Here is a 12,907-nt window from a genome sequence, read left to right on the forward strand (position 1 = left end):
CAAATTCAAAATAAATACCAAAATAACAAAGTCAATCTCCCAACGCATTTGACAAATTCAACACGGATTTGATGCAGTGATACGTGTAATGAAATATGACATTTTCATTGACCACCCAAATTGTAATTCTATACTAGCTAGAAGCATAGTTACCGAGTTTTTGAAAATTCAATTCTACTATACGTGTTGCAGTGTGGACTGTCGTGCAATTTTACTAAATTTTTAATAAATATTGCACTTTTATTGACAAGTAAATTAAAGTTTTTAAAACACATCATTTCAATTTTTTTGCTAAAATTATCAACATTGAGGAAGATCTTGTGGCGGTGGGGGCAACGATGTCTCCGGTGTTGGCCCATTCTCAACAACAAAAACGGTGGCCAAACCAAACTCCAGGTGAATATCTAAATGGCAATGCATTACCCATACACCTATACATTAAATGACATGATGAGTAAAGTATCATAAGCCAACACGTATCTAATAAACATTACGTTACGCAAGTAAAACTTGTTGAGCTTACGTAAGTAAAATTTGTTGAATAGTCTCTATAAATATTATGTTACACAACAAAAATTGTACATGTATACCTGGATTGTTAGCTTGAAATCTAATGACAGCCCATCCGCCAGCTGGAACGGCAACGGTATTACGTTCCTGAGGATTGTACAAGTTAAAATTACTCGAGTCTGAAACGGGATCATAGTTCCCAAAGCCTTGAGCCAAAATGTGGAAATTGTAACCGTGCAAGTGTATAGGGTGACTTTCTACTCCCACCAATGCTGTATTTTGAAGCACTATTTGGACCGTGGAATTGTACGACAACCTCTTCACCTTAGTTGAAACTTTGCTCATAGAAATCGCTATGTTGGCTGGAACACTAAGGTTGGAGAATTGTTGATTCGTATAGTCGAACGTTACCGGCGGCTGGTCGGGAAAATCGTCGGTGTAGATCCCACCAACGCCGTTAAAATGAGCATCCAATATAGACAACTTGGTCGGCAATCGGAAAGATTCGTTGTTCATAGATGCAGTGAGTCTCAAAAGCCCGCCCGGGATAACACAAGAACGGTTACCCGGGTTCGCACAGGGGAGAAGGCCCAATCCAACTGTAACGAACATGTTTTCATCCACCGGGCCGGGGACGGGTCTCCAGAACGGCCCATTAACCAGCCCGGTCAAACTACCGTGGAATCTTTGGGCCGTATCTTTGTCGTCAAAGCCCGGCAAGACAGGCATGGTCGGGGTCGACGACGATTGCGCGCCGACGTAAGTAATGATTCCGGTGGTGGTGGTGTTGTCGAACGGCGGCGGTGGCACCGACTTGGCACTGGCGTAGGCTCTGGCGGCCATGTAGTACGCCCCCGGAGACTGATCGGCGAGCATGAGGACGTCCGTGGTTTGGCCGGGGCCGAGAAGTACGACGTCGGTTTCGTACGGGGTTGTGTAGACGGCGTCGGCGGCGACCACTACCATTTTGTGGTTGGCTATCTTGAAAAATAACTGGTTGTCAAGTGCCCCGTTGATGATGCGTAGTAGATATGTTTTGCCAGAGACCACGTTCATTTTATATGTAGCTGGTACATAATATATATTTTTTAGCTATACCCAATATGTATTTAGAAAAAAAAAAGATTTATAACTATGTTTAGGGATTAAGAATATATTATATATCCATGTACGTATATTATGTGTTTAATTAATATATATGATGCTTACAATCAGAAGAGCATGGGTAAAGATCGCCTGGTTGGCCATTAATGGTGAAGGCATCGGAAATATTTGGTCCTACGCCTGTAAGCTTCCCTTGTTCATCAACATCAATAACGTTGCTATTCCACCACTCCCCTGTCCACAGCAATAGCCATATATTATTCGTTTAATTTAATTTTTTTTATTTATTTCGGGTGATTAGAGAAACTCGTTATCATTACCGGAAGGCATGTATATGTCAGGTAAATTTCACAAATTATAAGAAATAAACCACACTAAGAATTTTTAACAAATTTTACCTAGGAGAATTGTGAATTCATCATCTGGTGTTGTAAATGGATAGGAACGACCAAGTGTAGGATAAATAACGAGAGCACCATAAACAGTGGATCGGAGCATGGAAACATGAGCGTGCCACCATAACGTTCCTTCTTGGCCGGTTATGGTAAACTTGTAGGTGTAACTATTCCCCGGGAGTATTGGACACTGTGTCACATATGCTGGCCCATCTGCCCACCCAGTTAAATACTGAAAAATTCCATGCCTGTTTGGATTAATTAACAATAACATATATCATTATTGCCTCTAAAAAAGTATCATATCATAAATTGTGTAAGTTGTAAAATTTTGCAATTTATAGTAAGTTATAATTAATTAGTAGGACTAAGAAATTAGCAATTGTGTTTGACTTTAGAAATTATTAATTATTACGTAATAAATTATAGTTTTATCATATGAAACTAACAAAAAATACCAGTGAATGGAAAGATTGTAGGGGGAAAGGTTAAAAACATGGACAACAAGGGTGTCTCCTTCTCGGACGGCTATTGTCGGACCGGGAAGACTTCCGTTCACAGCGGTAATCACTTGCTGACTACACAGCCGGTTCACTGTCGTGTTCGTCTCAACCTGTAACATATACATACATGCAACAACATTAGAAAATTAAAGCTAATAAAGGATGCAAACGACCAGGAAACTACAGTTTTGTGTACTAAATAAATCCTGTTTTGTAATATTAAATGGCACAAAACCATAATGAAGTAAAAAAGGTTGCTCATAGTTGATTAACTCAAACAAATAACCCATTAAAGTGGAGAGAATTACGTACGTAAAATGAATGCTCGACGACATCAGCCAAAGCCACCGAGAAAGCAAAACTGAGAAGTAAAACGCATGGAAGTGTTAAGGATGTATGTTGTGCCATTTTTTGTGTGGATAAGATCATTGCAATCCTGAAAACATCCATACACACACACACATATATATATATATATAGTGACAGCAATTCTTAACATGCATATTACTGATTTCATTAATGGGATAGTGGTTGGTAGTATGCAATCAGCAAGACAGCAACGTATCGTTACGTGATTTATTAAGCTAATATAAAAGGATTTCCTTGACAAATTCCATAGCTTTCGGATTATAATGGAAGTCAGACCTTTAATCTCTTAACAAAAAAAAAAAAAAAAAAAAAAAAAGTCACCTGCCCTGGTTAAGCCATGGAAATGATATGGGTGTCAGCAAGTTTGAAATCGGATCGATCTACTCCCTCTACGTATATGATTACATTTCAATTCCTATTTTAAAAATTTGAATGGATTGAAGTGTATATCCCTAGTTTTCCAACACTATATATTACGCATTCAAAACCAAAAACAAAAATAACTAGTAAGTTTGTATGTAGTTTTCTCATTATAGTTTTAACATACTATCATTGTCGTCATACCTACTAGGTTTGGGGAAATCAATTATTTAATTTCTACCATATTTATTTGACCCAAACAGCATTCAAGAGGTAATGCTCAATACATTTTATGAAACAACCACTTGCATGAGCTCCGATCAATTAAAGTGTTTTTTTTTTTTTTTTTTTTTTTTTGTTTTAAATACATTTTATATTGGTGGTATACTGGTATCAGACTATCAGGTATGGCAAATTATGATGTGCATCCGTATGCACCCTGCATGGTGCATACGGATGCAAAAACGCGTCCTACTTTTAAAAAAAAAAAAAATTAGTTTCGATTCCCAGCAACAACATTATGTTATTCATTTTTAGTTCATTCATTTTGGATTTTTTAGTTATAAAATTCTGGAAGTGTATTTATGCAATTCTGAATGTGTAGTTATGAAGTTATGGATGTGTAGTTATGCAATTATGGAATTATAGTTATGCAATTCTGAATGTGTAATTATGAAGTTATGGATGTGTAGTTATGCAATTCTGGAATTATAGTTATGCAATTCTGGAAGTGTAGTTATGCAATTGTGGATGTGTAGTTATGCAATTCTAGAAGTTTAGTTATGCAATTCTGGAAGCGTAGTTATGCAATTCTGGATGTATAGTTATGAAATTATGAATGTGTAGTGAAATTATGGATGTGTAGTTATGGAATTCTGAATTATTTTTATTTTAAAAGTTAGACGCCAAAACGACGTCGTTTTTGCATCCATATGCATCATGCATGGTGCATACGGATGCACAGCATAACGCTCCATCACGTATGGGATGACTAAATGTTCCTAACCCAATTGTTTTCAAGCTCCATAGAGATTTGGGCCATGGTAGCAATATTGGCCCGTTTGAAATATGCACAGTGCTTATGTTTATTATTTTAATATATTATAGGTTCATTTTTACATGCAATACATGCATTAAAAATAAAGTTGCAATATATAAAAAATAATCATATATCAAAATTTAATGAACTTGAAGTATCTAAATCTAGAAGCATAATAAGTCTCAATTGCCCTTAGGATTAAGGTTCAACCTTTTGGAAGAATAATAAGCCTCAATTCAAGTTATATCATAGATTTATGTCCGTTTTTTCTGTTAATTTTTTTTATATATACATTATGCTATAAGAGTTGTACTACACAACTTTTTGGACAAAAATATTATTGCTGTTATAACTTCTGTTATATTTTTTCATTATTATTACCATGCACATCTATACACAATATCTTTTTTTATATTTTTCAATATGGTAATAATGTAGGTTGACATTATATATTGGAGAAATATAAAAAGTAAGCTTGATTTAATTTAGATTTTAATTAAATATATCATAATTATATTTAGAAATTTATTATATTTTACAGGAATGATATTTAGAAATGTATTATTATTATTATTATTATAATAAGTGATACGTATGCGAATTGTTTTACAGGTTTAGAATGGTTTTCATTATTTCTAATTAGATAATTAAATATATAATAATTAAGTAATAAATATGTTTTGGAAAGTAGATATATTTTGTTAATTATAAATAAAAGAATTTTCTAAAAGAATACAAGTCTTAGATATTTTACAAAAAAGGACTCGATTAACATTGATTTTATTCTTTAATGATGTGTCATCTCCTTATTCACCGCCAGTGTATAGCATCTATACACCGGCGGTGCGTCAAATATTAATTTATTGGGGGTGACAAGTGATGTTGATACTATGGTCCATGAAAAATTGATCATTAATTAAAACCTGCCATAATAGCATTTATTGCCAATGGACTGAGATAGAGTTCATTTCTTGAGAAAATATGTCATGGTTTTTACAAATTAATGTTATTGTGATTGATATCATGATCAGGTGTTCTCTAATTGTTTGAGGTCAAGTGGAAGGACAGGGATCATAGCATCAGAGGAAGAGGATGTGCCTGTGGCAGTAGAGGAGAGTTACTCTGGGAATTATATTGTGGTATTTGACCCCCTTGATGGATCATCAAACATTGATGCTGCTGTGTCTACTGGCTCCATCTTTGGCATTTACAGCCCGAATGATGAGTGCCTGGCGGATATTGGTGATGATGCTGAGGTACTATATGCATAATAATCTTTAAAACACTCACAAAGTTTGTGTTCTTTCCTTGCTAATCCATATGTAAATACAACATTATAGTCTAATGAAATTCGAGAAATCAAAGGTTTAGTGGTTGTTTACTTGTTTATGATAAAAAATGCAGCTTGACCAAGGGAAACAGAAATGTGTAGTGAGTGTGTGCCAGCCAGGGGATAACCTCCTCGCAGCAGGCTATTGCATGTACTCGAGCTCTGTGATCTTCGTTCTCACCTTGGGAAAAGGCGTTTTCGCCTTCACCTTGGACCCTATGTATGGCGAATTCGTTCTTACCCAAGAAAACATTCAGATCCCAAAGGCGGGAAAGATATACGCGTTTAATGAAGGGAACTACCAGCTATGGGATGATAAGTTGAAGAAGTACATTGATGACCTTAAGGACCCTGGTCCTAGTGGCAAGCCTTATTCTGCTAGGTACATTGGCAGTTTGGTGGGAGACTTCCATAGGACTCTTTTGTATGGAGGCATTTATGGGTACCCAAGAGACAAGAAGAGCAAGAACGGGAAGCTAAGGCTTCTGTACGAGTGTGCCCCGATGAGCTTCATCGTGGAGCAAGCCGGTGGGAAAGGATCAGATGGCCATAAAAGAATTCTTGATATCACACCAGTTGAGGTGAATATAATGAATGGATGGCTCTCTGCAAAAATTATGACTCTTAGCTTATATTTGGTGATATATATAAACTGAATCTGTGATTTGTATTTGCAGATACACCAGCGAGTTCCTCTATACATTGGAAGTGTGGAGGAAGTTGATAAGTTGGAGAAGTACCTAGCTTAATCCAAGAATGAAATGCAGAGATGAGTACATTGAAGCCATGGTGTTGTTTTGGACCACTCTCAGATGTATATCAGAATCTACAACTTAAAATGCATTGTAAACACTTGAAAATAAAATATTATTCTTTTGATCTTTTCTGAGTCAGGCAAAATGATTGTAGATGTTCTATAAGTGCTGCAGTTCTTTTTTTTGAAAGGAGCCGTCATGGCATTTATTCAAAATACTGCGAAATAGTGTGAGGCGGAACAGAGTCCCAATACATAATAGCAGGTTGACTAGAAGTAGATAAAGCTAAAGTATGAGCTAAATAATTCTCTGATCTAGGAATGTAAATAACCGAACAATAATTAAACGTAACGATACCTGCCCTGCAGGCATCTATGGCATAGCCAATATACAACCGAAGAGAGGTCGCTGAGTGTGAGAGGTATTGTTGTAAAGTCAAACAATCCGTGAATAATTGTATAGAGTGATCTCCACGAGTCCATAACTATGATAGGGCTTCCTTACATGCGTGCGCTTCGGCCATAAGTGGGGACTGACAATATGGCAAACGTATACGGAAGGCCGAGACATATTCTCCTTCCCCAGTTAACAACACAGCTCCAGCAGTGGCTGCTCCCGTGTGATGCGAAAAGCTGGTATCGAAATAACATTTTAATGGCGCATGAACTTCCTGTGATGGCAGTGTACTTTCGGTCATGTCTGATTGGTGCGGTACGCTCGGCAAAGCAGGCTGTTGCAGCGGCATGGGAGTCCGAGCGGGATGTGCTTGCTCCCATGCATGTACTCCGGCAGCGGCTGCGGCAATCACTCTTCACGGACGTGGTAGGCATGCATCCTACACCGCTCCATTTCTGGTTCTCCAAATGTAATATAGGATTGCAGCTGCGTGGATAATTTGGTTAGTGTCTAAAATATTTAATAGTTCACTAAACCAACTATAGAAAATATTTGTGATGTTGATGGGGATTGGAAGGTGAGATTGGCTCCAAATGGACTTAGTATAATTACACAATACCAAAGCATGCATTGTGTCCTCTCTTTATAATCAGATTTGCCGTAGTGGGAAGAATATCATTCAATGCTCTCCATAAGAAAGTTTTCCATTTGGGAGGTATTTTAAGTCTCTATAGGCCTAGCCAATTATCAAAATTGCTTGGTGATATTAGTATTTTTAAGATCCGGGGTATATCAATGGGGTCAAAAATATCTCTGTCAATATATCCGGATCCAAGTATGTAAATAGTTGATTTTTTTTTTAAATAAAAAAAGCAAAAACAAACAAAAAAAATAGGATGCCACCCGAGCTAATATATAAAAAAACATGCTTACCAAAACATATTTATTATCCCATGTCAGCCTCACCAAAGATCAGTTATGAGTTAGTTATAACCGTCTTATTCCTTATGTACTTAAACGCTTCTGTAATCTTGGTTAGTCAACAAGTCAAATAATATTGTTTCCATACACAGCCAAAGCTTTGCTCTTCTTTTTCTCTTTCACGTCTTTCCGTCACCGCTTACTTAATATATAAAAAAAATGCTAGGGTTTTAATCTTTACCCTCATTCATTTCAGCCGCTCTCCCTCTCATCCTCTCAACCTCTCGCCTCTCACCCTTTCAACTTTCAACTCTCACCCTCTGCATCTTGCCTCTCTCACTCTCTGCAAGCTTCGCATCCTCTTTACTCTTTAGTCATTAAAAAAATCTTTAATCTCTCAGATTGTTTTGGGTCTACATGAACGATTCTTGGGTGATTTGTTGTGATATAAGATTTTCTTTGGTCTACATAACCATTCTTTATTTTTTTTTTTTGGGTAATTTGAGGAAAGGTAACCTTTATCTGTTTATTATTATTATTTGCAATATTTGAAGAGTTTGAACATTGAATATTTTTTTTGGTAATATTTAGTTTAGCATGTCTTACTGATTTTCTAAAATTTAGAAAGTTTTTTTTTTATGTATTATTATTTTTCAGGATGAGAAGAGTTTACTGCACTTACTAATTAATATACATAGACATATATATTTGAAATATTGTTTACTGTTTTACTGTCTAATATTTAAAGAATTACTACAAATAAATTTTAAATGTTTACTTTATTAAAAGTATTTTTATGTTATTTGTACAGTTAGGCATTTTATATGGTTATTCAGTATCAATGTTTTGAATAATCATATCTTTTTGCTCCAGAATGGGGCCCAGGATGGAGAACATAGGGAGGTCCATAAAGCTGATTCAGAGGCAGAGGCATTTTGAGATTACATGTATGTGGTGCTGGCACCCTATACATGCTCATTCTTTGAAAGAGTTGAATATTCAACTGGATAGGTGTCGCCGTCTTCATGGGAACCCTCGTCATCCTGCTGATCGTCCTGGCCAATCCCCTGCTGACGTGCCCAACCCCTGTGCTGAGGCTGCTGAGGTGGAGAGGATCATCAATTGTAAATTCTAATAGAGCATAGAGCAGGAATGTCATTTGCTGAGGTTGCTGAGGTGGCTGAGATAAAATGGCTTCTAAATTCTAATAGAGCATAGAGCATACAGCAGGAATGTCAATTTGCTGAGGTTGCTGAGGTGGCTGAGATAAAATGGCTTGTAAATTCTAATAGAGCATAGAGCATAGAGCAGGAATGCCTGATGGCTTGTAATAGAGATCCATTTTAACTAAGATTCATTGGACGAGAAATGCATATATAGCAACTTACTAAAAAAAACAATGTTTGGTACCCATTTGGATTGATTTAAATTGAGTAGTTATTCAATGGGCTCTAGCAGGACTGGTGTTTAGAACTGTAGTTGATCTATTTCGTCCTGTTAATACCTATGATATCAAATGTTTTATTTGACATTGTTTGGTATATTTATAATCCCATGTCATGTATAAAGGAATGATATCTAGATTCCTTCTTGTTGTGTATGAGGAATGAAGTTTCAGTCACTTACACTTGGCATATCAAATAAACCTATGGTGGCTATGCAGCTAGAAGGCTGATAAGATATTGTTGAATTTCTAGGGAATAGGTATTAGCAATTTTTAGCAGAGAGGGAGTAGTATAGGTGCTTAACTTTTCCTTTGTTGTGTACTCAAATGGTGAAACTTATCTTTAGTAACTCTATACATGATCAAATAGTGATAAACAACAATAAATGCATATAGTTTTATGCCAAAATTATTCCTCGGTCTCCTTGGCTTTTGAATGATTCCTAAATTGCACTGGAGCCACCTGAATTGGTTTCTATCATTACAGATATTGAATGAGTTTTCCTTGTTACATCATACCCTAATGCCCAGCAAGGAATTTAACTTTAGTCGAAGGTTGGTGGGAAAAGTTCCAAGTACCATATATCACTAGTTGAAATTGTAAGGACTAATAGAGGGTGCTGTTCATATCTTCATACTGTTTCTTCAGTGTCCATGCAATTTGTGTTTATCTTATCAATTTATGTTGAACTCACCTTTTGTATGTGCTTTTACAGATTAAAGTTAGTTTGACCTTATCCTTTATTTGCAGGTTGCAAAATGGGAACGTTTGTATGAGACTACTCTTCGTGTGGTTGAAGATATCCGATTTGTTATGAGTCATTGTGTTGTGCCGAGATATGTGAGTGGTGATAGGCGAGATATACTACGAACATGGATGAGACTGTTGTCTTTTGTGCAAGGAATGAACCCCCAGAAGAGAGAAATTGGAATTCATGTGGAAGTAGAAAATGAAAATATGCATTTACCCTTTGTGTTGGGTCATTCAATTGCAAACATTCATTCTCTATTAGTGGGTGGTGCAGATGAGACTGAAGAGGATGATTTGGTGAACTCATGTATACCAGATTTTGAAGAGCAAGATAGGCAGAGGCATGCAAAAGTTGGACGGTTATCACAGGAAAGCTCTGTTAGTAGTGTGACAATTCAAATAGCTCCACATGGATTCTCTGCTTTTGTTATGGAGCATCCTCTTCGGATTAGGGTGTTCTGTGCTCAGGTGCATCCTGGAATGTGGCGTAAGAATGGTGATGCTGCCATATTATCCTATGAATGGTATCGTTCAGTTCGATGGTATGTGAGTTCTTTATTTGATACTTAATATGTTTGCATGCATGAAGAATTAGATATAATTTCTCTTGGATTGTTCATATGAGGATTACTTACATAGCCTTATTGCTTTCCTTGCTTCTGATTTTGCAGGATCTCTTTATGCTTCAGTGCTGTGCTGCCCTGGCTCCCGCTGATCTTTTTGTCAAGAGAGTCTTGGAACGTTTTGAGTTATCAAATTACCTTTTATTAAATTTTGATCAGTCTAGTGAGTACGTAATACATTTCTTCTCTTCTGTTTCTTAATTATGCATTTGTTAATTGTTTTTCCTTAGCCTAGTCTAAATGTCATGTTCACTTTTCTATCACTGAAATTTCTCCAGCAATATATAACTACTTAGCCTGCATCTAAGATGTGTTTCTGTTGGGAGTTTGTAATGTTTTTATTTGTTTTATATAATATCTGATGTACACTCCTTTCCCTTTGGCAATTAATACATATCTCTAACGAAGTTAGGTCTGTCTCTTAATGTATCCCAACCTTCTACTCTATTTTCCCTCTCAACTTTAGTTGCTTTTGATATAAAACTAGTTGAGAATGTGTCTGCAGAATGTATCTGATCATCCAGACTGACTGAAATGGAAGTCATGAAGGAATTTGAAAATTTATTGTACAGGTCCACATATGTGATGTCTTTCCTAGGTATCTTGTGTGAATTAGTTTAGAGATGTACCTTCAAGGGTTCAGATTTACATACTTGGTGATACTCTGATGAAGCTGTAGTGTATAGGAGAGGCGTGGCAGAGTATCAGTGGATTGTTGAAATGAGAATTTCTGAAAATGTCTAATTGTCTATGTAACTATTAGAAGTGGTGTCACGGGGACACGGGGTATTTGTGTGTACATTAGACTAAAGATGCTCTTTGAGCATTTGCAGTTAAAATTCTTTACTTCAATGAAGAATGAGCATTTATGCTGAAAATGTGGGGTAAGTTATATATGTATTTAGATTCTTACGGGAGGGAATTAGGTGGAAAAGAATTGCAATTCCATGGGAGAGGAATAATGTGGTAATAAAGTGGTAATTTAAATTCCAGTGTTTGGTTTGCAGGAATAGAGTTACTAGGAATTTCAATTCCAATGTTTGGTATACATGGGAATTGAAAGGAAATAAGTAGTATAAAGTCCAAAATGCCCATACTTATTAATATTAATATTACTAATAATAATGATAATGATAATAATAATAATAATAATAATAATAATCGAAAGAGAGATGTCAAACATTAATTTTAGGTTAAAAAAAAGGGGGTAATTTTGTCTCAAAGTTATTTTTTTTCTTCCTAAAATCTATTGAATTGAAATACCAAGGGGGGCATGGGATTCTAATTCCTTGGAATGCGGAATTAAAATTCCCTCCAACCAAACGAATGAATTTGCTTGCCCTCGGAATTATGTGGGAATTAGGTAGGAATGAAATTGTAATCCCTTCCAACCAAACGGCCCTGTTATGGGCTAAAAGAGCTAGCTGGAGGACAATATGTGGATTTCGTGTTGACACACACACACATTATACCATTTCTTTAGGTTAATTTATTGTTCTTATAGTGGATGTCTTAGCTCCTGCTTTGATTCTAATCGTTCTATATATGCTGTATATTTTAGTCTGTCAACAACAAATTCCAAATTTCATGTTTTGCCTGAATTCCAAGTTTCAGGTTTTGGCTGTTCGTTCACAACTAGGACAATCTAGAAGGCATTAGAAGTTTTTATTCTTAACCTATGATATAGTCATTTCATTTGATCAGGCACCATTGGTCTGTGACCAGTTCTACTTCTCATCTACTAACTTCTTTTCATTCATTGTTATTGTCGTTGTTGCTACTACTACAGTACTACTACTATTAGTAGGATAATGTTATGAATTTCGTATTGTTTTGATAATAATTTTCAGGTATGAATCAACTTTGGTGCAAGAAATGCCGATTCTTATTATACAAATGCTGATTCTTATTATGTCCACTGTCGCAAAAACAGTTGTTTCTTCTCCCAGGAGCAATATCTCAAGCAGTTGAGATAATTCCATTAATTCAAGATGCAGTCAATGCTTTTGGTTCAGAAGGGCAACCTAGAGAAGTAGAAAGGTTTATGGAATTTATCAAGTCCCATTTTCCCTCTGTGAAGAACATTCAACTTCCTTGCACACCAAACATTGCAGTGGAGAAAATGGAAACTTCAATTCTCTCTTCCAGTCATTTGATGAGTACATGTACTCATTGATTCAGGAAAGAATGCACCACGTTTAGAAGTTATATGGAGCAAGAGAAAACCTCCATCTGAACAGGACAGTGTGGTCTGCAAGGGAAATACATTGCTGCTCTTGCTAGAGAAACACCGGATAATCCTTCTGGATCAGGAAATGAATATAAGTCAGTCAGTGTCGGAGCCTAGGAAGCAGGTTACTGCATATGATGGTTTTGGTCCCTCAGATCATCCTGTGGGCATGCATGC

At 36.3% G+C, this 12,907-nt stretch overlaps 2 protein-coding genes and 1 long non-coding RNA gene across 3 annotated transcripts; 2 read left to right on the forward strand and 1 right to left on the reverse strand.

Moving 5' to 3' along the window:
* On the reverse strand, positions 1-2,920 carry LOC109182318 (laccase-7-like). Its single transcript, XM_019332459.1, has 6 exons — positions 2,825-2,920; positions 2,468-2,622; positions 2,013-2,257; positions 1,720-1,848; positions 591-1,577; positions 1-431 (listed from the first exon to the last, which is right to left on the reverse strand). Exons 1-6 carry the CDS (start codon positions 2,918-2,920, stop codon positions 301-303), a joined length of 1,743 nt encoding a protein of 580 aa, XP_019188004.1. The 3' UTR covers positions 1-300.
* A 2,382-nt stretch (positions 2,921-5,302) lies between these two features.
* LOC109181200 (fructose-1,6-bisphosphatase, chloroplastic) lies at positions 5,303-6,492 on the forward strand (the record flags this gene model as incomplete). The annotated part of the gene is made up of 3 exons (XM_019330950.1): positions 5,303-5,536; positions 5,685-6,191; positions 6,288-6,492. Coding segments are annotated over 3 exons (813 nt in total), but the record flags the coding sequence as incomplete, so codon positions are not given.
* Positions 6,493-7,943: 1,451 nt separating this feature from the next.
* LOC109181360 lies at positions 7,944-9,213 on the forward strand. Its single transcript, XR_002054180.1, has 2 exons — positions 7,944-8,193; positions 8,556-9,213. It is a non-coding gene; the product is annotated as an uncharacterized LOC109181360 (long non-coding RNA).
* The last annotated feature ends 3,694 nt before the right edge of the window (positions 9,214-12,907 follow it).

This window comes from Ipomoea nil, unplaced genomic scaffold (assembly GCF_001879475.1).
Source record: "Ipomoea nil cultivar Tokyo-kokei standard unplaced genomic scaffold, Asagao_1.1 scaffold1043, whole genome shotgun sequence".
NCBI classification, from domain to species: Eukaryota; Viridiplantae; Streptophyta; class Magnoliopsida; order Solanales; family Convolvulaceae; genus Ipomoea; species Ipomoea nil.

What these genes read in the sequence shown, in the direction of transcription:
- LOC109182318 (XM_019332459.1), bottom strand. Translation starts at nt 2,920, where the DNA reads ATGGCACAACATACATCCTTAACACTTCCATGCGTTTTACTTCTCAGT. An exon ending in TTACCCATGCTCTTCTGATT is followed by an intron (nt 1,578 to 1,719) that starts GTAAGCATCATA and finishes ATTATGTACCAG; the next exon opens with CTACATATAAAATGAACGTG. An exon ending in ATTTCAAGCTAACAATCCAG is followed by an intron (nt 432 to 590) that starts GTATACATGTAC and finishes TTTAATGTATAG; the next exon opens with GTGTATGGGTAATGCATTGC.